The sequence below is a fragment of the Ictalurus furcatus genome, chromosome 5, assembly GCF_023375685.1.
Source record: "Ictalurus furcatus strain D&B chromosome 5, Billie_1.0, whole genome shotgun sequence".
Taxonomy (NCBI): Eukaryota; Metazoa; Chordata; class Actinopteri; order Siluriformes; family Ictaluridae; genus Ictalurus; species Ictalurus furcatus.
In genome coordinates, this window is record NC_071259.1 from 30289031 (window position 1) to 30315337 (window position 26307).

The 26307-nt window shown below is 41.1% G+C and overlaps 1 protein-coding gene across 1 annotated transcript in view; it reads right to left on the reverse strand.

The window, feature by feature from the left end:
* Positions 1-960: 960 nt before the first annotated feature.
* Positions 961-26307, reverse strand: part of fgd1 (FYVE, RhoGEF and PH domain containing 1) — a 50372-nt gene continuing 25025 nt past the window's right edge. The window contains exons 2-17 of the mRNA XM_053625712.1: positions 17250-17462; positions 16646-16832; positions 15809-16487; positions 13485-13723; positions 12538-12694; positions 9510-9648; positions 6858-6916; positions 6193-6339; positions 6012-6104; positions 5737-5816; positions 5133-5163; positions 4903-5004; positions 3560-3688; positions 3167-3325; positions 2233-2379; positions 961-1638 (exon numbers count right to left, since the gene is read on the reverse strand). Coding sequence (XP_053481687.1) covers positions 1369-1638; positions 2233-2379; positions 3167-3325; positions 3560-3688; positions 4903-5004; positions 5133-5163; positions 5737-5816; positions 6012-6104; positions 6193-6339; positions 6858-6916; positions 9510-9648; positions 12538-12694; positions 13485-13723; positions 15809-16487; positions 16646-16832; positions 17250-17462 — 2831 coding nt within the window. The 3' untranslated portion in view covers positions 961-1368. The remainder of the gene's footprint in view (positions 1639-2232; positions 2380-3166; positions 3326-3559; positions 3689-4902; positions 5005-5132; positions 5164-5736; positions 5817-6011; positions 6105-6192; positions 6340-6857; positions 6917-9509; positions 9649-12537; positions 12695-13484; positions 13724-15808; positions 16488-16645; positions 16833-17249; positions 17463-26307) is intronic.

A 26307-nucleotide genomic window follows, 5' to 3' on the forward strand; every position in this document is an offset into this window, starting at 1 on the left:
CGAATATTGTGGCGTTTCCTTGATTTTGCGTTCATTTCATCGATCGCAAAACCCCCGAGGGACTGATTTTAATTGGAATGAACATAAATTCAGCTCACCACTGCCTGTGTCGACAGGCAAATAAACCATTTGGTTTTGGTTCTACTACGTGGATAAAACGTACAAAAAGATCAAACTGTAAGAATTATATACCAGCAAAAAAAAAAAAAAAAAAAAAAAAAAAAAAACCTGTTCGATTTGAAAATCCATCACTTTTGCAGCGATACTTTATTCTCTGTTTATCTCCTCGACGTTCTTGTGATAGATTTAAAGTACTATTAATATTTGCAGTTTCTAGACATACGGTATATAGAATTGTATTCTTTGAGTCCATTTTAAAAAATGGTTTATTTATAAATGTATAATATAAAATATTGTCGTTATACAGTGTGACAGTGTAAACTCTTTGACCCATATAAAGTGTAATATATACTGTATATATGTTATATATTGTATATTACTGTAAAACGTGTCCCATAAGTTCAGCATCATAGGATTAATGTATATTTGTACGTTGCACATTACTCAAGATGTGTATTGAGAAAACTGTGCGCAAGTTCTGTAAATAGAAGCTTTTGTTTTCGCCGTTTAAAAAAAAAAAAAAAAAAAATGCATGGGATACCCTGCATACTATAGTCGTAAAAGAAAATGATACACCTTCGAGACAGTTCTTTCATTTTTAGATAGGATTCCTGTTTATCTGCATTACTGGATTGCTCGTTATAAAACTGTAAGCCTTACAGAGGAAATGCTGTCCATCACGCCACGGGCTTCGCTATTCTGACTCTGTTCACGTTTGTTACGTAGTGGCCCGATCACACCGTCTTCTCCCAAAACGACAAGTTTGCAAGCAATGAAACCCCGGTAAAGAAATCAGTCATTGAAAACAGCACAGCAATGGTTTTTTTTGGGGGGGGGGGGGGGGGGGGAAAGAGCAGATCTATCTAACAGAGAACTCTTCAGCTGCGGAGGCGGAGAGACGATATTAAGCAGGGTGACTATACCGACACGGCGTTTGACGCACCATGTGCAGGGCTGATCACGCTCACGGAGGATGAGCAATACACAGAGAAACGTACCTGTAGATATTTCATGCAACTTACGATTGACAATTAGAACAGGTTTGTGTAAAAGTTGTGAAAGTGTGTGTGTGTGTGTGTGTGTGTGTGTGTATAAGTTTGTGTCTGTGTGTTTGTGTTTGTGTGTGCACGTCAAACTGTGTATATATTTACGGCAGATAACTGTCCTTCTCGTCACATTTGTACAGTTTTGTGTGTGCAAAAAAAAAAGGAAAAAAAAAGAGAGAGAGAGAGAGATTTCATAAACCAATCATGTGCTTTCTCCTAGAGGGCTCGGTTCCTCCGCTTCTTCTTCCAGAGCCTCCGAGATTGGACCGTGCACTTGTAGTTCCTCCCCTCTCCCGGCTCTGGAGAGCACCTCCATCCAGCGGCGTTGGAGCTCCTCCCCATCAGCGCTAAAGTAAACAGTCAGGTGACTCTGGCTCATTTTGAAGGCGTAGCGCCGCTCCAGACGGTCACATGACTCAGGGAGAGAGACTTCGAAGCCAATGAGAGGGATGCTGCGCTGGGCCTTCACATCCTGCTCATCACGGCAAGCAGAGACAAGAGACGAGGGGACCATTAGAATGGAAATGAATACAGGTTGGTACATAATTACCTTAATATAAAGTATAATGACCCTTGACCTGCACGTAAACCAAACATTACATCAGTGAGTAAAGAATATAACACTCGTGATGTGCGGTTAAAGAAAAATAATCAATGACGTGGTGGTGACAGGAATTATACCACAGAAATTTGATCTTTTATTCATTAAAGATAAGCTAGTTCCTGTTATCGCTTATATTACAGCAGCTATAAATATTTCATTTGTAACAGTTGTTAATTTTTCTTTTTGGGGGGGGGGGGGGGCGGGGGGGTTCTTCTTCTTCTTTTTTTTAATAAGACAAAAATATGCATATTACTGAGAATCCACTTCTGAACCTATCACAATCAAGAATTAAATAGTGCCGTGGAATAAAAGTCTAGTCTCAGTGAGTAGGTGCGTTCCTAGACTTCCCAAAATCAACAGAGAGGAGAAAACGAGCGAGACAGTGAGAGAAACCAGTATGGAGGGAGTGTCAGGACTATAAACTATGCGAGACACAGTATAACGGTTGAGCTGATTTCCCACCTGTGGAGCACCATAAATGTAAAGCACCAGGGGTTCATTTTCGGGGACGACAAACCAGGCCTTCTGCCAGCCGCGGCCACTGCCCTTCTCCATGTGGTGCAGGAAGCTGCAGAGGACACTGTTCTCCGCCGCCACAGAGGCCTGTTTCTGCAGCACACAGGGATAAACATCGGTTGTTAAAAACAGATCAGACTTGAACAACGTTCTTAGACATATCAGAGTTATCTTTATTAACCGCTTTATCCTGGACAGGGTTGTGGGGGATCCGAAGCATATAACTAGGAACACTGGGTGAGAGACGGGAATCCACCCTGGATGGGGTACAGTCGAGCAACGTCCTCAGACATATCCGACTAGGGCAGGCTCCAGGATTCCCTGCTTGAACCTGAGCTTGGGATCCTCTCTGTATGGAAGTTCATAGGAGGCCCGTGTGGGTGTCCTCCAGGTTTTCTGGTTTCCTCCTACACCGTAAAAATATTTCGGTAGATGGACTGGCCATATTAAACTACCCCTAGAGTGCGAATGAGTTCGTGAACGTGTGTGTGCAGGGTGCCCAGAGATGAACTGGCATCCCCTTCAGGGTGTATTTCCACCTGTGTCAGCTTGTCGGTGCTGGGATTTGACTCATCACAACCTAATGAATATGTCAAAGCCTTAACCACTGATCCATGAGTGACATTGTCACTCATGCACTTATTTATTCTTTAACCCAAATACGGTCAAAGGTTCAACTGTATTCACTCCATGGCTCCATGTTAGTACAGGTTATATACAGTATATTCGTTGTATTAGTTTATATTAGTTAGCATAGCGTAACTTTTCCCAAAGCGTCTCAAAGTGATGATTTACTCAAACCTGGAGTAAACTTTATGTTCTTTTGAATTTCAAAGAGCACTCATGGTTGTTTGAAATCGTCATGTCCTCTGCGGCTTACCTCTAGAATGGAGCGTCTTCTGTGAGTGATATTGGTCAAGCTGGCCGGAGAGGGCGGGACTCCCACCAGAGTCGTATAGCAGTCTATACACACACGGTTCGCTCGATTGTTATCGTACAACAACCGGGCGCGGAATTCCGAGCATTTTCCGCACACCACCTGGAAACGAGATGCCGGATGTCATTCGTCTCCTGTTATCCAGGATTTTTCCGATACTCACAAACATTTTACAACTGAGAAATGGAATGAACTGGTGTGAACAAGAGAAGAACGCTCTGGAGATTTCCAAACATAGAAGGTTGTGAGGTTTGGACTCGCTGGTGTTAACTAGTCGTTCTGTCTTTGCCTCTGGTGGGTGAGAACGGCGTGTCGTGTGTTTACGGTAACACTCACGTGTCCGCATGCTTTGCAGTGGTGGCGTCGCTTGGTGATGGAGTTGAACGGCTCCTGGCACTTCATACACAGCGTGACTTCTTTTTCCCGGATCGGAGTGGGCGCACGCTTTCCCAGCTCTGTGCAGTTCTGAACCAGAAAGAGAGATGGTGGTGAAATTAGACGTGTGAAAATAACTGTGTCTATGATACAGCTGTTCTGATTTAAAACAGCTGGTCTCGGGCAAAAATAGGCAAGCAATCATGACTGAATCAATCCAAGTCAAATTCCACATTACTACTTATTTTTTATGACCGTTTTTATGTGTTTTATTGGAAAATTGTATCTAAATAATTTCCTTTGGCAGTGGTTCTCCCACTCTCTACCCCTCTAGGCTCCTTGGTGTCTGTCAATTATAGTAAAGGAGGCGGGGCCTTTCTGTCTGTCAGTTTCACTAAAAGTGGTGTGGCCTCTGTGCCTGTCAGTCTCAGTGAAGGAGGCGTGGCCTCTGTGAGTGTCAGTCTCACTGAAGGAGATGTTGCCTTTCTGTCAGTCAGTCTCACTGAAGGAGGCGTGGCCTTTCAGTCAGTCATTCTCAGTGAAGAAGGTGTGGCCTCTGTGCCTGTCAGTCTCAGTGAAGGAGGCATGGCCTCTGTGAGTGTCAGTCTCACTGAAGGAGATGTTGCCTTTCTGTCAGTCAGTCTCACTGAAGGAGATGTTGCCTTTCTGTCAGTCAGTCTCACTGAAGGAGGCGTGGCCTTTCAGTCAGTCATTCTCAGTGAAGAAGGTGTGGCCTCTGTGCCTGTCAGTCTCAGTGAAGGAGGCATGGCCTCTGTGAGTGTCAGTCTCACTGAAGGAGATGTTGCCTTTCTGTCAGTCAGTCTCACTGAAGGAGGTGTGGCCTTTCTGTCTGTCAGTTTCACTGAAGGAGGTGTGGCCTTTCAGTCAGTCATTCTCAGTGAAGGAGGTGTGACCTCTGTGCCTGTCAGTCTCAGTGAAGGAGGCATGGCCTCTGTGCCTGTCAGTCTCACTCAAGGAGGTGTAGCCTTTATGCCTGTCAGTCTCATGAAAGAGGCGTGGCCTTTCTGTCTGTCATTCTCAGTGAAGGAGGCATGGCCTCTGTGCCTGTCAGTCTCACTGAAGGCGGTATTTTTACAATTCTAAATTATGTGGTATGACATTGTATCACATCAAAACAGCTCTTATTCATATTATATCGAATAGCTGGCTGCTTTAAAGAAATATTTTATAAACAGACTGGATCACTCATTGAGATGTGCATCATACAGTCTCAAGCAGAAAAAGTGAAATACACACAAACTGATGTTATAAGTACAAAAACAGATTCGAAGCTGGCATCTCACCGGAGAGTTGGGGGGCGTGCAGTCATCTTCACGCACCGAACAGTTCAGCATCCTGAACGTCTCCACACTCTGCTCATGCCTTTGGATAGTGGCCTGGATTGCCTGAGAAACACAAATAGGAGATGTAGCATGAGCCATAGAAATAAAAATCATAAGCAGCATTAAAAAAAACAAGGAGGGGGGCAGAGATTTCTGCCGAGTCAAAAATGTGACTTGTAGCAGGTGCTCACCTGAATCCAGTCTTTCTTTTCTTCTTCAGTCCTATAAGAAAAGAGATTGAACACACAGTCAGAGTGCTGCTTTTCATACACTGGGGATAAATTAACCACCCCCATGCCCTCAATAGTGTTCAATTCACATGATTATTCCATCCATCCATCTTCTATACCGCTTATCCTTTTCAGGGTCACGGGGAACCTGGAGCCTATCCCAGGGAGCATCGGGCACAAGGCGGGGTACACCCTGGACAGGGTGCCAATCCATCGCAGGGCACATTCACACACCCATTCATACACTACGGACACTTTGGACATGCCTACCATGCATGTCTTTGGACTGGGGGAGGAAACCGGAGTACCCAGAGGAAACCCCCGCAGCACGGGGAGAACATGCAAACTCCGCACACACAGGCCCACGGTGGGAATCGAACCCCCGACCCTGGAGGTGTGAGGCGAACGTGCTAACCACTAAGCCACCATGCACCCTCACGTGATTATTCACGTCCTATAAAAAATCTAGCAACAGATTTTAACGCGTTTTTGGACTGAAATGTTTTGTGAACTCGACCATATTGACCGTCTTATAGCTGTGAGTTTGCTGCTCTGGTAAACTCACCTGGCCTGTAGTTCGAGAGAGCGCTGTTTTCCCGACACCAGAAATGTCCGTGGCACGTTCATACTGCTCGTCTCTTTCAGCTGTGAAACACAATGATGAGTTAACCCACCTCAGCAAATAATGGCAATTACCTTCAGTATCATATTTTCTGGACTATAAGACACTCTAGTTGGTGCCGAAACTTGTGTATGAAAGTTGTCAATTTATCAACGCTAACAATTCTTTATTAACTGAAGAATGACACATCGTATTTTTGAAAAATTATCTGTACAAACCTCCATGCCGTCTACATCAATCCGCGCCCGCACTCCAAATTTCTGTCCGATCAGTCTGAGTTTAGGGACACAGTACAGCAACCTGTCATTGAACTATAGAGAGATATAAAGACAAGTCATAGTTTAATGCCAAGCGCTGAGAAAGAACGTATTTTGAAACTTTTTGGCACAGACCCCTCACCAGTATAAGGTATCTGTCCTGCGAGGTTCCGTTCTTGGCCGACAGTTTGAGGATGTGTCCCTCCTTAATGAGTTCATTCGTCGGGTTCACAATGTCCTCCTCTCCCCCGAGCAGCTCATACACCTTCAACAACTTCCTCATGCGCTCCTGAGGAACACAAAACATAGTACAAAGGCGCACAAGCTTGTAAAGCACGACGCATTAATGACATGTAAGTCATATTTCCACGGGAATAATGCTTTAAAAGCATCACCTCTGAAAAGAAATAAAATAAATAAATAAATAAAAAGGTAAGAAGCGATTTGTGCTAATCAGGGCGGCACATTTGATGCTGCCAGTTTGAGTGATTTTCTCTCACAGAGCACAGACTGTGAAAGCAGAGCACTGGCAATTAGCAGCCCTAAATGACAGACTCTGGACGTCCCTCTGCTCATGAAAATGATGGCCATCTCTAATTACAAAGTAGCTCAGCTAAGTGGCAGTGTGAGCTCTCAGCACAAACACTTTATCAGTGCTGGGAAACAGTGTGGAGAGGAAGTTTAGGGTGATGTCGTTGAGTTCAGCACACGTAGGCCGCACGGCTCATACATACACTTCCAGAGACGCGTGTGCGCGCGCAAGTGTGTGTGTGTGTGTGTGTGTTGGGTTTTGGAACATCTACTCACCATTTTCCTAATGGCTGCATTGGAATGCTCGGCTGCTGTAGCAATCAGCTCCAATGATTCTGATGGAGAGAAATGACGCATTTTTATTTTAGGAGTGAAAAAAGGAATCTATGTTGTATGATAGCGGAGAGCTGGCTGGTGGGCGGGGGAAAGGGGGCGTGGGGGGACCTCACCAACGGAAGCACTAAAGCACTATGTATATGGGTCAAATATAAGATGTGGGGTTTTATATAAGATATAATTAAATATAAGATGTGTAAAACACTGTATTAGTTTTAAAGAAAGTTATTATTAGTAGTAGCAGTTGTACAAGTATTAGACGTACTAGTAGTGGTTGTAGTATTAGCTGGAGTAGTAGTAGTAGTAATACTAGCTGTAGTATTATTAGGAGTAGTAGTAGTTGTAGTATTAATAGAAGTAGTAGTAGTTGTTGTCGTAGTGGAATAGTAGTATTAGTAGTTGTAATATTAGTATCAGGAGAAGCAGTAGTAGGTGTAGAATTAGTATTAGCTATTGTAGTAGTAGTAGTAGAATTAGTAGTAGTATTAGTTGTTGTGGTTGTAATATTAGTATTAGGAGAAGCCGTAGTAGTAGTATTAGTAGCAGTAGTAGTAGTACTTGTAGTATTAGCAGTTGTTGTTGTAGTAGAATAGTAGTATTAGTAGTTGTAATATTAGTATTAGGAGAAGCCGTAGTAGTACAGTAGTAGTAGTAGTAGTAGCATTAGAAGCAGTAGTAATTGTAGTATTAGTAGAAGCAGTAGTAGTAGTAGCAGCAGTAGTAGTAGTAGTAGTTGTAGTAGAATAGTAGTATTAGTAGTTCCTGTCGTTGTATTAGTAGTAGTAGTAGTTGTTATAGTATTAGTAGAAGCAGTAGTAGTAGTTGTAGTATTATTAGTAGCAGTAGTAGTAGTAGTAGTAGTATAATTGTAGCATTAGTAGTTGTAATATTAGTATTAGTAGAAGCAGTAGTAGTAGTTGTAGTATTATTAGTAGCAGTAGTAGTAGTAGTATAATAGTAGCATTAGTAGTTGTGATATTAGTATTAGTAGAAGCAGTTGTAGTTGTAGTAGTAGTATTAGTAGCAGTAGTAGTTGTAATATTAGTATTAGTAGAAGCAGTAGTAGTAGTTGTAGTATTATTAGTAGCAGTATTAGTAGTAGTAGTAGTGGTATAATAGTAGCATTAGTAGTTGTAATATTAGTATTAGTAGAAGCAGTTGTAGTAGTAGTTGTAGTATTATTAGTAGAAGCAGTATTAGTAGTAGTTATAGTATTATTAGTAGCAGTAGTAGTGGTAAAATAGTAGCATTAGTAGTTGTAATATTAGTATTAGTAGAAGCAGTTGTAGTAGTAGTTGTAGTATTATTAGTAGAAGCAGTATTAGCAGTAGTTATAGTATTATTAGTAGCAGTAGTAGTAGTGGTAGTAGAAGTAATAGTATTAGAAGAAGCAGTAGTAGTAGTAGAAGTAGTTGTTGTTGTTGTAGTATTAGTGGTAGTTATAGTATTATTATTATTAGTAGTAGTATTAGAGGAAACAGGAGTAGTTGTAGTGTTAGTAATAGTAGTATTAGCAGTTGTAGTAGTAGAGAACCGACTTGTTATTAATAATTAATATAAAGTTATAAAGTATAATTCCACTTTATTACTCTGTTGTCTCATAAAAGTGTTTAGTAAAATGTACTGTAAGTACGAATGAATGAATGCCTGGCACGATTTTAAAGAATATTTTTTTAGTACCTTGTAATCACTGTCCCATTTTACATTTACTAGCAGTACTCTATTCTCTTCAGCCAAATCAAATTCTTGTTCTGGAACAAACTCTCCCGTACTCGCATTTTCGTCTGCTTACAAAGAATGAACGCACTAAGAATATTTAAAATACTTAAAGACAAGTTCTTGATTCTATTGAAACATAAAGGACGAGTCAGCTGTGTGTTTCCAACGACAACAAATTCATAGACCTATGATTTATTGCAGCGGCGTTTCCATGGCGTATGAGACAACATATAACTGTTTTCAGTTCTTTCTTTCAACTAAACGGAGTTGCTAAAATCCAATTTGAATCTAAATAAGATGAGAACTACAGGAGATACTGCAGTTTTTAACTTTTAATTCGTTCGTTCATATAAGCAATGCCTGAAATAAAGGTTTGTTGTTTTCATCTGGCTAGTTAGCAATTACTTTAAGTCAAGGGGAAGCTGTTAGCATGAAACCTCACTGAAAATCAATCTTGCGTTCACTGTCTGTATTTTCCAGCTTCATTATTATTGTGAATTGTGTTACTAATTATGTTACTCTTGTGGCATTTTCCTGAAACAGATTCTCTATAATGATGCACTACTAGCGTGGCCTGTATTTTGGCATCTGGTAGCTGGTCCCAAGCTGGATTTTTCAGCATGAATGTCAAGTGCTCAGCTTCGCGCCTATCCATGCATGGTAACTTGGCAAGAAAACTTTTCCCAGTAACACAAGCCTGGCTCTTTGCATTCTGGGTACAAAGAAACAGCCAATGTCTACCACCAGTAAAAGCAGCTGGAGGTCTGTTTACAGTTAGCGGAGCCTGCAGGAACACAGAGCGCTCTCGCTTTCTCTCTCTCTCTCTCTCTCACACACACACACACACACACACTCACACACACACAAACTCACTCTGCGCATCTTTAAAGTCCTCAGCGTCCTCGGGCAGCCGGTGCAGGTAGTCCTTCAGCAGGAGCTCATAGCGAGGGATCCGCTGTACTGGCTCTAACATGTGGTGCTGTAGGGTGAGGTTTCCGCACATCTCCTCTTTCTGAACACACACACACACACACACACCAAGAGGAAGGAGATATGTATGAACTCCTGAACACAATCAGAGCGCAACTGCTACTACTAAAAAAGATGAAATAGACTAAATATGTCCAAAACAAATAATAAAATATTATAAAAAATGATAAAATCACACAAATGTCCTTCTTCACGTTGAAAACAACTTTGATCAGTATTACAATTTATTGCTTTAAGGGATTCATCAGACATCCTTATTTGAAAGCTATGAAAAACAGAACTATGCATTAGGGGTGGGCAATATTGACAAAAATATCATATCACGATACTTGAGGACATTTTAACAATATGTATCACGATATATTAGGCAAAACGATGGTGTTGTTGCATTCATTTATTTATTTATTTATTTATTTATTTATTTATTTTAAACCTGTGAAAAAATACCATTTGAAACATTCAGTACAAATTTAACAGCTAATCTGTTGCTTCTAATCCGAGTTTCAAACTGGTAATAATATCTCAGAAAAAGGTACTGCGGCACACTTTATCACAATATCTATATTATATCGTCATACAGCCCAGCCCTAATACACATCATTCTTAATTAAGGTCAGTGTTTATAAGGCTACGTAACAACTACAACTACATAAGCCCTAGAGAAGACTGACATAAGCAGTTATAAAGGCGCATCCCAACAGGCGTCACCCGTCATGAAGACTGCTCTCCACCCTCTCCACCTCTCACCCAAGCTACAGGTTTAAGATGACATAGGGGTATTATAACACTTTCTAACTTTGCTTACATTAGAACTTGTAGTCATTAACATGAGTCATATAACGTGACATGAATATAATATGGCATGACAACCGTCCAAACCAACTCATGCTAATTCAGCATCAGAGAAATAAACATAACTCTGTCAGTACAGTATCAGGGCATATAATCAGTAAAATCTACTTAAGGGCAAGAAATAATATACATATAGCTGTCATAACAGTGTCATGGCATTGTCATAGGTGTTAATAAAAGTCTTAGAAATTAATTAAGCAAAAATGACTCTCACTTTACTCAAGGCCTGCAAAAAAAATAATATTTAATTATATTAAAAATATTTATTATTTATAATAAATATGTATTATATATTATTATTAATATATATAATGTATTAATATATATTATATATAATATAAAAATATTTATATATATATATATATATATATATATATATACCTCATTATTTAAATAGTTTGATGTCATTGTCATAGTATTCCTAAAACTCTTACAGAAATACATACTAGAAATATACTGCGCTATAAAGTCATATTAGACTATCATAACATTCTAATGTCAGGCCAGAAAGCTTCATAACATATGTTGCTTGACTCAGGTGTTTTGTGGCATTAAATGGCAGCTGACGCATGTTGCCATAAGCTTTTTTAAGCCTTTACGTATGTTCATGTCAGGTTTTATGAAGGGCTTATGTAGCTGAAATGCAACTTCATGAACAAGTCAAGTGTACAAGTCGCATAATTCCATTCTTTGGACGATCAACAGTTTGCATTTACTGTTATTATTACATGAAAAGTCCATTACATTATCATTCATTTTGTACTTTTTTTTTTTTTTTATTTCCACTGTTTTATACTTCTGTCTCGTTAAATCGTTTTTCCCCCCCCATGAAAAGTGTGATGTAAATAAAGCCATTATTATTATTATTAATATTAGTAGTAGTAGTAGTATTCTTGTAACTCTCTCATTAAGGCTTCTGCTTATACTAGTATTCATTAGTCTCAAAATCGTCTGAAAAAGTCTCGAGGATGATTCATTCTCCATCATGCGCAGAGGTGCTGGCACACTCGTTATTTTTTAATTAAAACGTTCTTCTGTCAACACGCCGCATTAATTAAATCGAAAGCAGTTGAGTGTTTTTGAATCGTTTTCATTGTATCCTGTGCGTGCTTTTTTTTTTTTTTTTTTAGCGCATGGGTGTGAATAAAGTAAAGCTGGCGTCTAATTAACACCAGTTGTAGCCGCGCGAGAGACGGCGCTGGCGAGAATCCACGTCTTTCACACATCTGCAGAAAGTGTAATGCTCTTACTCATCCCAGACCAGCAGAGTGTTTAACAGAAGGCCCTGCTTCCACTAACCGCTGAGGAGAGTATGCTCTCATATCCGCGCCATCCACCCACACACACGAAAACACGGGATATTTTCCAAAGCCTTTCAAAGAACGAGCACGGGAATTCATAGAAATGGGTGATTTTTTTTTTTTTTTTTTTTTTACAAATACAACATAACAGACACAGCTTCCTGTTTCTCTCAGATATACCGAGGAGCTGGTCTGGAAAAGAAAGGAGGGAAGAAATATTATTGCGTAATCTTCTGTTTATCAGATTCAAAAGAATTTGACAGGTTTTGGTGGAGAAAGTGATCCGCCAGCGCTACAACAAGCCCTCAGGAGTGTAGCACGGTGCTCTGAACATGTGTACAGATTTGTGCATAGGGAAAACGCATTTCATTTTAACTCTAGAACCTATTGTGGTGGCCGTGGTCTGAGCTGACTTCATAGCCTGCTGAAAGAAAACACTAATGGATTCCATTAACCATTTCCCTGTCGCTTCTTCTGATTTGAATGGATACTGGAATCATTAGGCTACTAGATTCACTAGAAATCTCTAAAATGAGACCACCAGAAAACCATTAGGAACCACTAGAATGCTCTAAGGCACACAGGATCCCATAAAATCCCATTAGAAAGCAGGAGAAATATCTTGGATGAGACAACTAGAACACATTAAAGCCCCTTAGTTATCACTACAAATCTAAAACATGTGACCAGAAACACATTAGAACCCATTAGGAACCACTAGGAATCCGAATTGGTGAGCATGTTCGGCAAGGCCGTACCTGAATGTCGTGAACGATGGCTTTGAACTGTGACGAGCGCTCCATCCAGGTGTTCACCAGCTCCATGGCCGTGTCAAAGTTCTTCACATATTCGCCGTACATCTTCAGGAAAGGAGCCAGTTTCTGGAGGATGTCCCCGATCCGCGGGTTCACATCCCTGAGAGTAAAGGTCAAGAGTCAAGAGTCGAGTAGGGGTCGTATGGAGAGCTTGCAAGCAGAGAACTCCTCATCACCTCTGTCTAACCTCACACATTTGTGACTACAGAGGAACACACTGAGGTTTCTCAATGGTCAGATGAGGTGAGGAGGTCGAGTGGGAACATCAATGTGTACATTTTGGTCGAGAGGAGGAAATGGCGGACGGACTGGAGACAATGCTGTTCCTTACCCAGCACTGTGGTACGACTCAGCTAACAGTCTGCTCTCTCACTTTCTCACCAACACTGTGTCTACATCGCTCTTACACTATCTTTGTTCTCTCACACTCCTGCTTACTTTGGCTATGTTTAACCTCCTTTCCACATTATTTACTCTCACCCCCACTCTCCCTCTCTGCACTCCTCTTTCATCTTTCTCTCACTTATCTTTCACTCCCTCACTTCCATCGCTGTCCCTATTCTTCAGTTCCTCCCATATTTCAAGGTGCAGTCAGATTACCAATTTGCAGTTCATATCTCCGTGTGAAATATCTCCTATATATCTCATATCTCAGGGCTGACCAAGGCGGGACTGGAAGATCGGTGATGAAGACATTTGTCCATTTTGATTCTCCACAATTAGACTGTGGTTTCGCCGACTTTTTAATTGCAACTTAACTTCATTTTTTCTGGGATACAAAACCTTTAATCGCTGTAGATGTCCACTTAAAGGAATGACATGTTTCACTTACTACCATGAGTGTGCCTTTAGCTTGTTTCTCTCCTGCCTCCTGTCCCCTATTCACTCACCACTCCTCCATGCGTTTCTCCAGAGCTGGCAGCAGGAACTGTTGATGGAAGCAGTAGATAGAGCAGATGTTGGAGAAGATGCCCATCACCACCTCGCAGGGGAAAGAGCCTCGTGCTCGTGCCTCCTCCATCAGCCGCCCGCAGAACACCTGGTCCAGGAGGTGAAGCCTGGACACGTACGCCTTCTCCGTGTGGAGGAGCTCGTTGGCGATGTTAAACACACGCTGCTGCACTGATAGCTGCAAGGCAAAACACACACACACACACACATCTGTTGGACATCTGGATTGACATTTCGAAAGTCAAGAGTGTAGTCAAAGCTCAGTGTCCTCCAGGATGCTTGACATTCTTTTGCGTGCAGACGTTTCTACGGCCCATATTTTCAGGGTCATAATGCAGGCGCAAATAGAGAGCATAAAATCACAGTGTTGACGTGAGGGTATGGCAGAAATATTCTTGGTATTCCTGTGACCATTAGTGCAGGTGGTAATGCGGTGAAGAGCAGTGTAACTGTAATAAAGGGTGGGCTTAAAATGAGTACATGATCAAGAGGAGTCCTGCTGAGGAGATCCAATCAAATCAGAAACTCTCGGTGACATTTTCATAATGAAGGATGATTAGGTTTCACGTTGATTTTTTTAGTAGCAGATATAACCGGATGGCGGCTTCTGATTTCGAGGATCATTTACATTAGTTAAATCCTTGGCACTATGATTCCTTGAGCCTGTAATCATTTGTTATTATCTGGTTGGGGGGCAGGCGTAACCTAGATGGTGTACATTCACCAGATGTGGAATTTTAAGGCTTTAATTCAAGTCAAGAAAATAATATTTTGGCTTGGTGTCAGAGATATGAGGTAGGATTGTTGATGCTTTCTTGGAACAAAGTTGGTTCTAAAGGCACTTCCAAAAGCATGTAGGCGTGTAGAGCTAAGAACGTACTCGGAGAACACTCTGATTCGGTTCACAAATACAGCAACGGGAAAAGGTCAACAAACCTGTTCCAAGTGTGTAGAATCACAAAAAAAATCAACTGAGCACGAAGAACACGAAGCTGGCGCTAGGCAAATGGTTCGCTAAGGATACAATTAAGTAGTTTTAAAACATTTCATATTTCGCAGCCGTCATTTATTTGCCATTTTTGTTTGTTGGTCCAAATCTCCAGAACATTTCTACAACCCAAAACAAACCCCATGTTTGGTTCACTTCCTGCAGTTGGGTTGATTCAGGATCGAATCGCTTTCTCACTCCAGTTAAACTACACCCAAATGCTCAGAACACTTCGCTTAGATGCTCTCGGGGCGTTTGTTTTGGTTTGTAGTCAAGCGTGTTTGAGTGTTCTGGCTAAAAAAAAAAACTAAAAAAAAAACACCCCGATGGGGAATACCAAAGGGATCCGTTCAAACAGATTAAACATTGCATAATAGAAGGCTTCCTAGACTATCACTGTAATAACAGAGATTTCAAAAAGGCACACTTATTCACTTTTTTTTCTTCACAATAATTAAAGCGCACCTGTTATGGTTTTGAAACGTGCCTGATTATGTTTTAAAGGTCTCATACAATAGATTTACATGCATCCGAGATCAAAAACACTTTAATGTGCTCATAATTTAAATTGCAGCATTACTCAGTGTCACAAACGACTCGTTCAATGATCCGTTCTAAAGGATTCGTTCTGAACTCCTCCTTTCAGAGAGCATACTCTGCTCTGATTGGTCAGATGTCCCAGTCTGTTGTGATTGGTCTATTACTGTCAGCGTGTTTCAAAAAGGAAACGCCCACTACCGTAACGAGTTTCAGCTCCGTCTGTCAGCGAGCAGTCGATGAAGACCAGAGGCGGGGCTTTTTATTACAAACCAAAGTATGTTAGTACAGGAAGTAAAGTCTGGAATCACTAACGACTCGATTCAGCTGTTCAGAATCGATTCCTCTTTTGGGAGTCGATAACTCGGTTTGTCGTGCGCTTTGATTTTTGAAACTTTGCAGACGGTTGTACATTCACAAACAGCTCTATAACACACGACATGAAAGGTAATATCTGAAAAACCATAATAGGTGCACTTTAAGTTCTGGCCACAACTGATAGCAGCTGAGTGAAGAATTTATAAATATGCCAGCATTATAGTATTGCAATGTTATATAACAACGTAAGAAAATTCGCCCATTTCTGATTTTATCATATTCCACAAAATTCTATATAAATGTAATATGATTCATTCCGATATCCAAAATTCATTCAAATTCCCAGAATGTTTAAATAAATAAATAAAAATCTATTGTAAATGCTCTTGTTTCTAACAACAGTTTTATAACCAAACCTGCCTCAACAGAGTCTTGTCTCTCTGCTTTGGGCTGAGGCTGTATGGCCATGGCGTTCTCGCTCTCATCCCCGCTCCCTTCTTCCAAATCGCTGTCTCCCTCCGAGTCCCTTGCACCTTCCTCCACGGCAGCGACAACGCCTTCTCCTGCTGGTCCTTCCACACAACCGCACGAGGAAGAGGAGGACAGGCGAGGAAGAGACATGCACACCTCTCGGTCATCTCCGGCGAAGCACAGCTCCTCACTGTGAGACGGAGAGCTGATGCTGTCAATGCCACTGTCCCGATTGGCTAGTTTAGTGTCCGTTTGCTGCGGAGGAAGGGACAGGCGGTCAGGAGGGATTTCCGAGTGGCCGAGGTCTCTTATCTCCATCGCGTCCAGGAGTTTGTCGGAGGCGCCGTAGCCGGACTCTGTGGAGAGTCGCTTTTCGGAGCAGGAGGCTCCCAGCTCGTTATCGTCCTCCTCTAAGTCCTCCTGCACTTCCCCTTCCTCTTTGACGTCCTCCTCTTTTTCCTCCTCTTCCTCTGATCCTTTCTCCAGCTCCTTCTTGACAGAAGGAGGCTCTGTGGGCTCGTTGAGGGAAGCGCAGGGTAAAATAGCGTCCGTAGCAGGCTGTGGATCAGGTACCCTCGGCATACACATCACTCCCCCTGTGATATCGGGCACCATGATGATTTGCTCCCTGAAAACACACAAAACAATAACAAGTTATAATAAAGTAAGACTGGAAATGTTTCACCTCATGCTTCCTGACATGAATGTGATCATTACATTCTGGGAGGACAAACAGCGACTACAGTAATGTAAAAAGAATGCTGTAAGGATGTGCTTCTTTCTCACCGCTCAAATCTCTCGATGAGTGACAGGACACACGTTGGGGAGGAGCTTCCCTCGGCCCGCGGCAGGCCTGTCCGTGATTGGCGAGGGTCTGCTGGGAGTGGGCGGGATGGAGGCGGGGGCAGGGGTTTGTCCGGGGGCCGGGGTCGGCGACCGCCCTGTTGTTGGAGATGTGCTGGTTTCGGGGGCACTGAGCGAGACAAAATCAATAAAGCAATCGCTATTGTAAGTCTGACCAGGTCACGTGACTAGAGGGGCAGACAGGGCCATGCAGTATTGCTGGGCCAGATTACATTATCTGATATTACTATTACAGGTTTTTAATAATGCTCTACTTGTTTCACAGACCTTACACAACATTAAACATAACTATAAACATATCAAATATAGACTGTATTGTTTATTTATATAATTAAAATCATTAGAGTTGCCAAATTGCTGCGGTATAAGGGGAATAATGTGCTTTAAGACATGCTGTTGTATAATACAGTACAACAGCACACCCCTAAGTGATTTATTCCTTAAATAAAATCCAGTAAACATTGTAAACATTAAAAAAAATATTACATACATGTCGTCTGAACAAAAAGAGGACTGGCAGACCCACCTAGCGGTTTGGGACCGGGTAATGGCGGCCGTGTTTTAGGGGGCAAAGGTGGGGCGTTTTGAGGTTCGTTCTCGCTTGTGCCGTTGCAGTGCTGCAGTCCCAGAGGCCCGGGGTCCGAACAGAGACGCTGAGGGGCCTCATGGGCTCCTGGACACGGGCCCGGCTCCAGAGACAGACTCTTAGTCAGGAGCCGAGGACTGGACGCGGACGGGCCTGAGAGAGACAATTAGAAAGAGAGAGCGAGAGATCAGTCTTTTGCATACGGTGTTTAAATATCGTTAATTTCTCAACACTTCAATATAAAACCGAAAGAGTGTGTCAACACATTCGTTATTCAGTAGTAAACACTCTCAGTAGTAAACACTGGGTTCTTTGGATAAACCCCTATGAGCCCTCTCTAAAAGAGAAACCCTCTGTTGTAGGGTTCTGCATGGGTTCCCCAAAAAAGACACAACAAATAAATAACCTTTTAGTGAATTAGTAAGTATTAAAATTAGTAAGCAACAGTAAGAAAACAGAGAAGCAAACAGCATCCAGTGTGACCACTGTTTTAAAATGACTGATTTTTTTCACTGACCAAATAGACCACAGGCTTTCTTGTTTTCTACTGGCACGCAAGATTGAGGTTTACAAACACACAGGTCAAAGTTCACCTAAAAAATTTTTCTAAGAAAGCAGAAAACTGTACGTTTCAGGTGTCTATTGGACCACATCAAGGAGTCGAAAATAGTAAATGCTCTGTCTTAGCCATACGTGTCAGCACCTCTGTTTTAAGACGCTATATTAAACCTTTTTTTCTGGGTGTGTATATAAGGCATTAGAGCACGTCATGGAGGAATTAGTTTGCATTTGACCGGTCCTGTAATATCTCCTAATTATTCTGATCGGACGCTTCACTCATTTCTCTCAAAATGTACTCTCCCACTCTCTCTCTCTCTCTCTCTGCTGTAGTCATAAACACTACACTTCTTTCAGGCTTCAGTGTAAACAGAGCGGCTCAGATTATAAGAAGCACTTCTCATTGGCCGCTACTTGACTCGAGGTGATACACAGAAGAGCAGCTTGAGATGAAAGAAATCCCACTCTTTAAATGCAAATCCAAATAAACTCACTTTGATGAATGCGTTTAGTACGCGGCTTGGATTACAGTCTTACAGAACGGTTTCCTGACAGCTGAGAGATTTTCACATTCAAGCCATGCGGTGGAATAACCGAGGGGATGCGATGACAGCGTCATTACGCGGTGAGAGCTTTAGGGCCGGATTAAACACTACCAGTAGCTTTTGATCCAGTTTCAACTCACGCTCTGATAACTGACATCTAAAACGATGTAAAAGACGACTGAACTGCAATTTCTGTTCCGTAGTGGCTAGTCTTGCTCTGATAAACGTGAAACCATTTGACTAATAAACTTCTCCTTCGCAAAATGAAAACATCCATTACGCAAATTACGATTTCATGACGGAGCCAAACACAAACGATTAAGTCATAACTTGCGCACTTCCACACTCACTCACAAGAGGAGAGTGCTTGGACCCCGTAATCACTGCTTGCAGCTATTTTAATGGTTTTTTTTTAACATTATACGATCAATAATTTGCATAAAACAATTCAGCTTTTGCTTGATGATATTCACTCGATGATATGTGATCCATGCAGCACAGTGTCGCACACAAATGTAGTAAAGGAAAAAAAAAAAGGTAAAAATCAAGAGCCCAAATGATTTTCAACCTACATGTCCCAGAAATTAAAATAATCATTATTAAGAAATATTTCACATTTCATATATCATATACAACACTATTAATCTAAGAGTTTGTTTATTTACAGTAGGCCTATTTTATGAATGCACAGCTAAATTTAGCAGGCAGGTCGATTTCCATGTAATTGAGCTCTTAACTGTGGCTTTAGGAGATTTCTCTGAAAACGTGAACGGTTTGAACGCTGCTTGCGTGCGTCTGGAGTGGATTATGTAGGTCAGTGTGTTAGAGTGTCGGCCTACAGCGTAGCCATGCTGTGTTATTATTTGCCTGTTTAGAGGCTCAAATCAATCCCAACAATTCATGGCTCCCGTCGCATAACGACGTCGAGAACAAGGAAATGCTGAACGAGTGAGCTGTGCCAGCCTCATGGGTAAACAGGGCCATAAAAATTCTTCTCTGGAAAAAAAAAAAAAAGTATGATTAAAAACAAAATCTGGCATGGAATTTTTTCAAAAGTGCCACAGACAGGTCGGATGGTGTGCAGACTACCCGTGTGACGTTACAAATTTTTTTTTTTTCTAAAAAGGAGAAAGAAATTCTGGCATGTGTACCATTACCCGGAGGTAATTGGTTCCATATGACGACACTCGTACCCACTTCTGTAGGCAGGGGGCTGAAATGACTTCCACATGCTCTGTTAAAATGCCTTAAAGGGGAAGAGAAAAAAACAGGAGAGGAGGGCGAAAACAAAGCTATCCCGGCCGCAGACTCGACCGCTCAGTGTCTTCTGGGTTTGCTTTATTTCATCCCTTGTTTTAGTTCTCAAACCTTCTCTGAAATACTCCAGTGCGCCGGATGTTTAGACTGAACCCAATCGGCAATTTTTTGACCTACAAGCCCATTTTAGGAGAGAAATGTAAAATATTTGCACCCAGAATGCACAGCATTTTGCACGGAACACATACAAGCACGTGTTACACAGTCGTCAAGTGTCTTCACTATCGCTTTTGAAACGCGATACGGAAGGTCACGCACTACTACAAACGCCTCGTCGTAATCCTATACACCTTCAAATATACAAGCACAAAGCGAGAGTTACAAATCGAAGTCATAAAACATAAACCTGTAGAGAAAATTTATGCGACACATAAGACATATTGTTCCATAGTCATCAAAAAGCAGACAGAGGAAAGATATTTTCCATTTGTTCTTGCCATTTTTTTCCCCCCTTTGCAGTCTCTAGACCAGCCTACGTCATTCAAACATCTAAACAGATGGATAAATTCTCTCTCTTTCATTCCACAGTGTCTGTCTGCTCTTTTTCAGAAAGCACAAATTACAGTCTTCTAATCTGTCTTCTATAAAGCTGTGTATTTTAGTAGCCCTCTAATAGGCCGGCATCTTCATGCCAATGGAACCACAAATACATGTTGCATTAAAAGTGTGAAGTAATGAAGGACAAATTCATGACCAGATTCATAAATCTATAACCTAGTATCTGTGAGTATAGTCATCGTATTACATTTGAATCGGAATTTATGAACCACTGGTTACTGTCATGTAATGGAGGCTGAGGCGGAAGCAAGTGCAGGAAAGGCAGTATAATCAAACAAAGTCCACAGGATGAGGCAGAAATCAAAGTACAAGGCAGGCTAGGGACAAACGATCAGGCAAATAGGCAAAACTAGGCAGAGTAGAGGATCGAGGTCAACAGAGAAAACAAGGTCAAAGGTCAGTAAAGCAAACACGATATAAGGCTTGGAAATACGACAGAGACTAGGCAACCGAGTGTAATACTTCGCGAAGTCATAGTGTTCAAAAAGTCTCTTTTATAGCGTGGTTGTGAGTGCTGTGAATTGGATGCAGGTGTGCATGATTAGAATGAGTGTGAGTGTTCTGTGCGTGTGAGTGTTCTGGGAATTGCAGTCCATGGCGAGTCCATAAAGTGAAAATATTTCAAGCATTTTGGGGTTTTTTTAAATCTTGACGATTACGGCTTACAGCTCACGGAAATCAAAAATCCAGTATCTCGAAAAATTTGAATAAAAAAATTAATAATACAGAAAAGTCGACAATTTACACTGATCATCCTGTTCAAAAGTTTACATCCCCCTTGCTCTTAATGTAACTTACTTTAACTAGCAAGTAGTAAGTCATCGCTTGTAGTTTGTCTCTTCTGGCTGTGTGGAAACTACTGAAATGGGAACTAACTTCAGGTGGGGAACTGTAGAAAAGTCGGACCACGCGTGCCATAACATCCGAGTATTCATTCAAGCCAAACGTTTGGATTTGCTGCTTTACCACATCCAACCTAATTTACTCCGTATCATGCATGTATGTTGCCTGTTGCTTTGTCACATGTTCGTGTGAACGTAGGGTAACTGTCAACATGCAAATGGTAAAACGACGAACTAGGGTTAGCATTGAACATGTCATGATTTGCAAAACTAAGATTTCTAAAACTGACCTTGTATCTACAGTTCATAAGATTATACAGTGTATAATCGCTTATATTGTTGTTACCGTCGCTTCATAACTAACTTTTACAAATGTCTTTAACAACCCTTTATAAATGTTAACTCTATATGTAACATTTTTTTTTAGAGTTATTTTTTTTAAACAATGGAAACAATTTTAACAACGGAAGACTTTTTCGATGGATAAACGTAGCTAGCTAACATAACACGCCATGGCAGGCGGCATATTGCTAGCATTAGCTGTCTAGATAGCTTAGGCAGCTTTCTCTTCAGCACGGAGCTATACTTGTTGAAAAAGTGTAGCTGTTTTTGCCTTTACACTGAGAAGCGAATCGTGACAAATGATTAAAAAATAAAAAATGACATGCGCAGCACTAGAAATAAATAAGGAGATTGAGAATGTGCTACATAATACGATACAAAAAGATAAAAGATTCGGAAATTATAATGACGTTAGAATGACATGTGAGCACTTGTCTTGTTTATACACACTTACAGGAGCGTGAAGTACATTTGTAAGACCAATCTCCCGGCAGGGGCCTGACGCTAACACAATGCTAACATGAATAACGACCTGGATATGCAGTGATGCTTCCTTCTGACTGACTGAGGTTTTCATGCTCCACTTCCCATGCCGGTCTTTCAGTCCGATAGAAGATACAGTAAAGAGGGATACAGAACTAAAGTACGCTCCTATTGAACCTTCCGAGATCCATTCTTAAGTGCGAAATGCTAAAATGTCTAATTAGCATTCTGACTAGAGCAGCCATTTTTGAAAGTGTTCGAGAAACCGGTTTCAGTAGGACTTCCTCGTTGTACAGCAAGAAGATCACTAAACCCAGAAACATCCTCAGAGTCCCAATGTATAAAAAGAGTGTGAGATTATTTCTATTAAAATGAAAAAAGGGACAATATCCTCTGTAATTAGCTACTGAAATAACTGTCAATCTAGCTAGCTAGCTGACGCTGGGTGGCTAGTCGACTAACAGTGAGTGTTTGTATTTTGAGCTAGGCTATACTGTATGTTATCTGCAACAAATAGCCTTATCTATATCAGTTTAGTGTCCCTGTACCTTGTTTCAAGCTAGTACAATCATTAATCAGCTAGCTGTTAGCCAGCTGTTAGCTAGCTACTCAATAGGCTATGATAGCGTTAAGGTTTTTTACTGACTCTTGTTTGTGAATAAGCAGCATGTACACATGAACACAGTTTGAAAATACTTTTAGGTTTCTGTCAGAATAAATGATCATCAGAAGTCATCTATCGAACACTAACACGAAACTAGCTTGCTGTAGTCTCGCTGTTTCATTTCAGGTCCTGTTAATCCAACTTTATAATGTTTAATAATATCATGAGCACATGACCACATGTTTAGATGGAAATATGAGGCAAAATATTGTGCTTGAAGGCATTTGAACAATTCACCATGTGTACCGTGATATTTCGTTCTGCTAACAAACTGCCGGCACTTTATTATTTACCAGTAAAGGATAATAAATGACATTTTACCTTTTAAAGACCTACTACAACAATTTTGACATCTAATCAGCTGTTTCTAATTGGTGGACCTGTTCTAAAAAATAACGACAAACAAAGTGTTAAGACATAATTGATCACGTAGCCCTTATCGACGACAATTTATCGTCATATTACATCACACAGCCCTAATTAACACCCGGGCCTGAGGCGGAAAACACTCTCTCAGCTGGTATATCTCAAATGAGTAATCTGTAAATATCCCTTTAGTTAAACATTAAGATGATTACATGTCTATATCTGTATATGGAAACGTCCACGGCCGTTTTTCCTACTTACTTGACAAAATCCATGGATTTGATAAACAAACTGGTTTGATATAAGTGTATTTGAAATCTACTGTGAGTGAATGCAGAGGCTCGGCGCTATGGCAAAACATCTGAGAGCTGCATGAATGAGCTCAAGGTCAAACTGTCAGAAGCTGTGCATGAATCAAGAGAGCAAAAATCACAAACCGCCCACCCACATTCCCACCCACACACACACACACACACACACACACTCCTTTTAAAGCATGGGCAAACAGAACACACCAGGAACCTGCAGTGTAAGGAAAGCGAGCGTTTTAGGAGAGTCACAGATTCCTCTGCAGTGAGGAACAGTGGAGCAGACAGGATTCTGGGCTTCAGACGGCTCCACAATGGAGACAGATGAATGGCTGAGTAAGCAGACGAGTGTCAAGTAGGCCACAGTTTTAACAAACATGTTTTTGGCATTCTTTCTAAGAGATGCTTTATCTTACAGACGGCACAGTACTTGGTCAATTTTTAAAAAATCTGCAACTAGAAAAAACCCTACTGATTAAAATGCATTTAATTATATGACAATATATGTGTGTAGTGTAATATATATACATATAGATATATAGATAGATAGATTTACAGCATGCAGAAATATGAATTATTTTGGGTATCTTTGGATATTTTATATCATTTCAAGATTTATGTCTAATGATATAACAATTACTGGGAATCCTCAACCTCAGCAACCAATCATTAGTCTATACCCCCTTGTGTGGGAGGAGTTTGGTGGAATGATGCACCAAAGCTGCCATAATCCTTCAAAAATATACTTTAACCTCTCATCAGAAGGGGTTTCCCAGTGTTCAAACTGGTAAATCTCGATCTAGGGCCCACTGTATTACTGCTGCAAAGGCGAGTAGGCATGCCACAACAGATTAATCGCTGGTGACTGTTTTTTTTTTTTTTGACCCAAGTGTCGCTTTAAGCCGAACAGAACAGTCAAACACACACAAACACAGCACAGAAAAACCTCAGATTCCGTCAGACCTCTGTCTTTCTGCTTTCGGTTTAGCTGTTTGTTCTGTGAGCTTGTGCCCTGCAGAACAGATGTCTGATTGACTCTATCTGTGCAGATCTATAGACCCGGACTCGTTCAACAAAACTGACCTGCTGCTCTGGCAGGTGCTTGTGGATCAATGGTCCATTTTAAAATGTCATCCATCTTATCTGACTTTAACATGAATATTTCATGAATCCTGTATAACCCAATTTAAGGGACGGACTTTGTATGAAAACCTTTGTATGAAAACATCTGTATGTGATAGCTGCGAGATGTAGCTGTAGTGTGTAGTGTTCGTGCATTTTGTAAACTTCTCAGGCAATCATTAGTGTTTGGCATGATATGGTAGCTACGGCTGGATTTTATTTTATGTTTAAAAGAAAAAAAAAACCCAACAACAACGACGGAGCTGTGTGGCTTTCACGCAGCAGTCACGCCGTGGAAAAACAAACGGAATGTCCGATATTATCTTGTCTACAGCGACTGAATGACTTGTTGCAAATTGCAGGCTGTGGACTATTTTTATCCAGACTGAACCGACGGGACAGTCAACACACAGCCGGTGCACAGACACCCACTCGATTTAAAGCCATGATGTCAACAGATGAGCTAGGGTTTTGTTTTTTTCTCCCTGATATGATCACAGACGCTTTTAGAAGTCAGTGTCAGATATAAATCATCGATTTATGTCTGCACTAGTGTCTGGAATGTTGTCGGTTCACGTCTCAGGATTATGCACCTTCACGCTTAACATCACCACCTCTATGCTCGGACTGCACGAATTATTTAGTGCACGACAAATTAATTTGAAAATAAATAAATAAATGGATAACGGATAATCAAATACCAAAACAGAAACCATGCAACTGATCACACTCAGAAAGGAGACTGAGTTTAGGTAGAATGAAGCACAAACACTGATATATCTCAAAGATCAGATAAACCTTCTGTGACATTTGGGCCTCCAACTCTGTCAATGGCTCGTCATGCATCTGTCATCCACTGTAACCGATACGACACGCCGGCCAATCAAAATTACATTCATGCGACCATGACTACAGGGAAAGACTGTGCATCATCTACATCCTACAGGGAAAGACCGTGAAAACCATGCATTCCATAGATAGCTGTTTTTTGTGGGGTTTTTTTTTTTTGGTTTTGTTTTTAAAGTAGGCCAGCTACACTGATATCCATGGTGATGCTTTTGAAAAGGGAGAAATGAATAGCTGAGCAGGAAACAGAAACACCAGTAACGCCCACCACAACATGGCACGACAGAGGGAGCGTGGGCATAGTGTTTGCATCCCTTCATAGCAGGGCATTTATAGATTCCTATGGCACAGGACATGAGAAACACTGCAGCTGCAGGATACTGCAGCATGCGCATGCATCTGTAGACATTTCTGCAGCTGGAACTACCACACACACAAGACTCGTGTGGCTCGGGTTCCTGCATCATGGCCTAACCTTTAAACGCATACAGACACCAGGGTTGGCCATGGCAGTAGTGCATCCTTGAGAATCACACACTAGCGCGCGCACACACACACGCACACACACATTGCATGCAACCTAGATGCCAGCATAGCATCTACTGCATCCCTGACTGCATCCTTCCTCCCTGTACACCAGAAAGACCACTCTACATAAGTAAAAAAAAAAAAAAAAAAAATACAAATAAAAAAAAGCTGTCAATCAAAGTCCAAAACCGATGCTGCGCGAGACATTAAACAGATTTATGACGTGCGACGTGCAGATTAATGAGATTAGAAGGTATTTACTGACACAACTGCAGCTGTTGCAAGGAATATTCACTTTTTTTTTCCTTTTTTTTTTTTTTGCATATTTGCTCGGATGCATTTGTATCCTTGTAGCTGCTTCAGACGAAATATGAGATGAATATGATCATGATGCAGAGCGCGTGGTGCAGATGCACGTGAAGATGATGGGCATGAACATCTTTTAATTCCAATCATCAAGCAATGAAAATGCACATATCTAAAAATTAATTAATTAATTAATTACAATTTTTAAAAAGG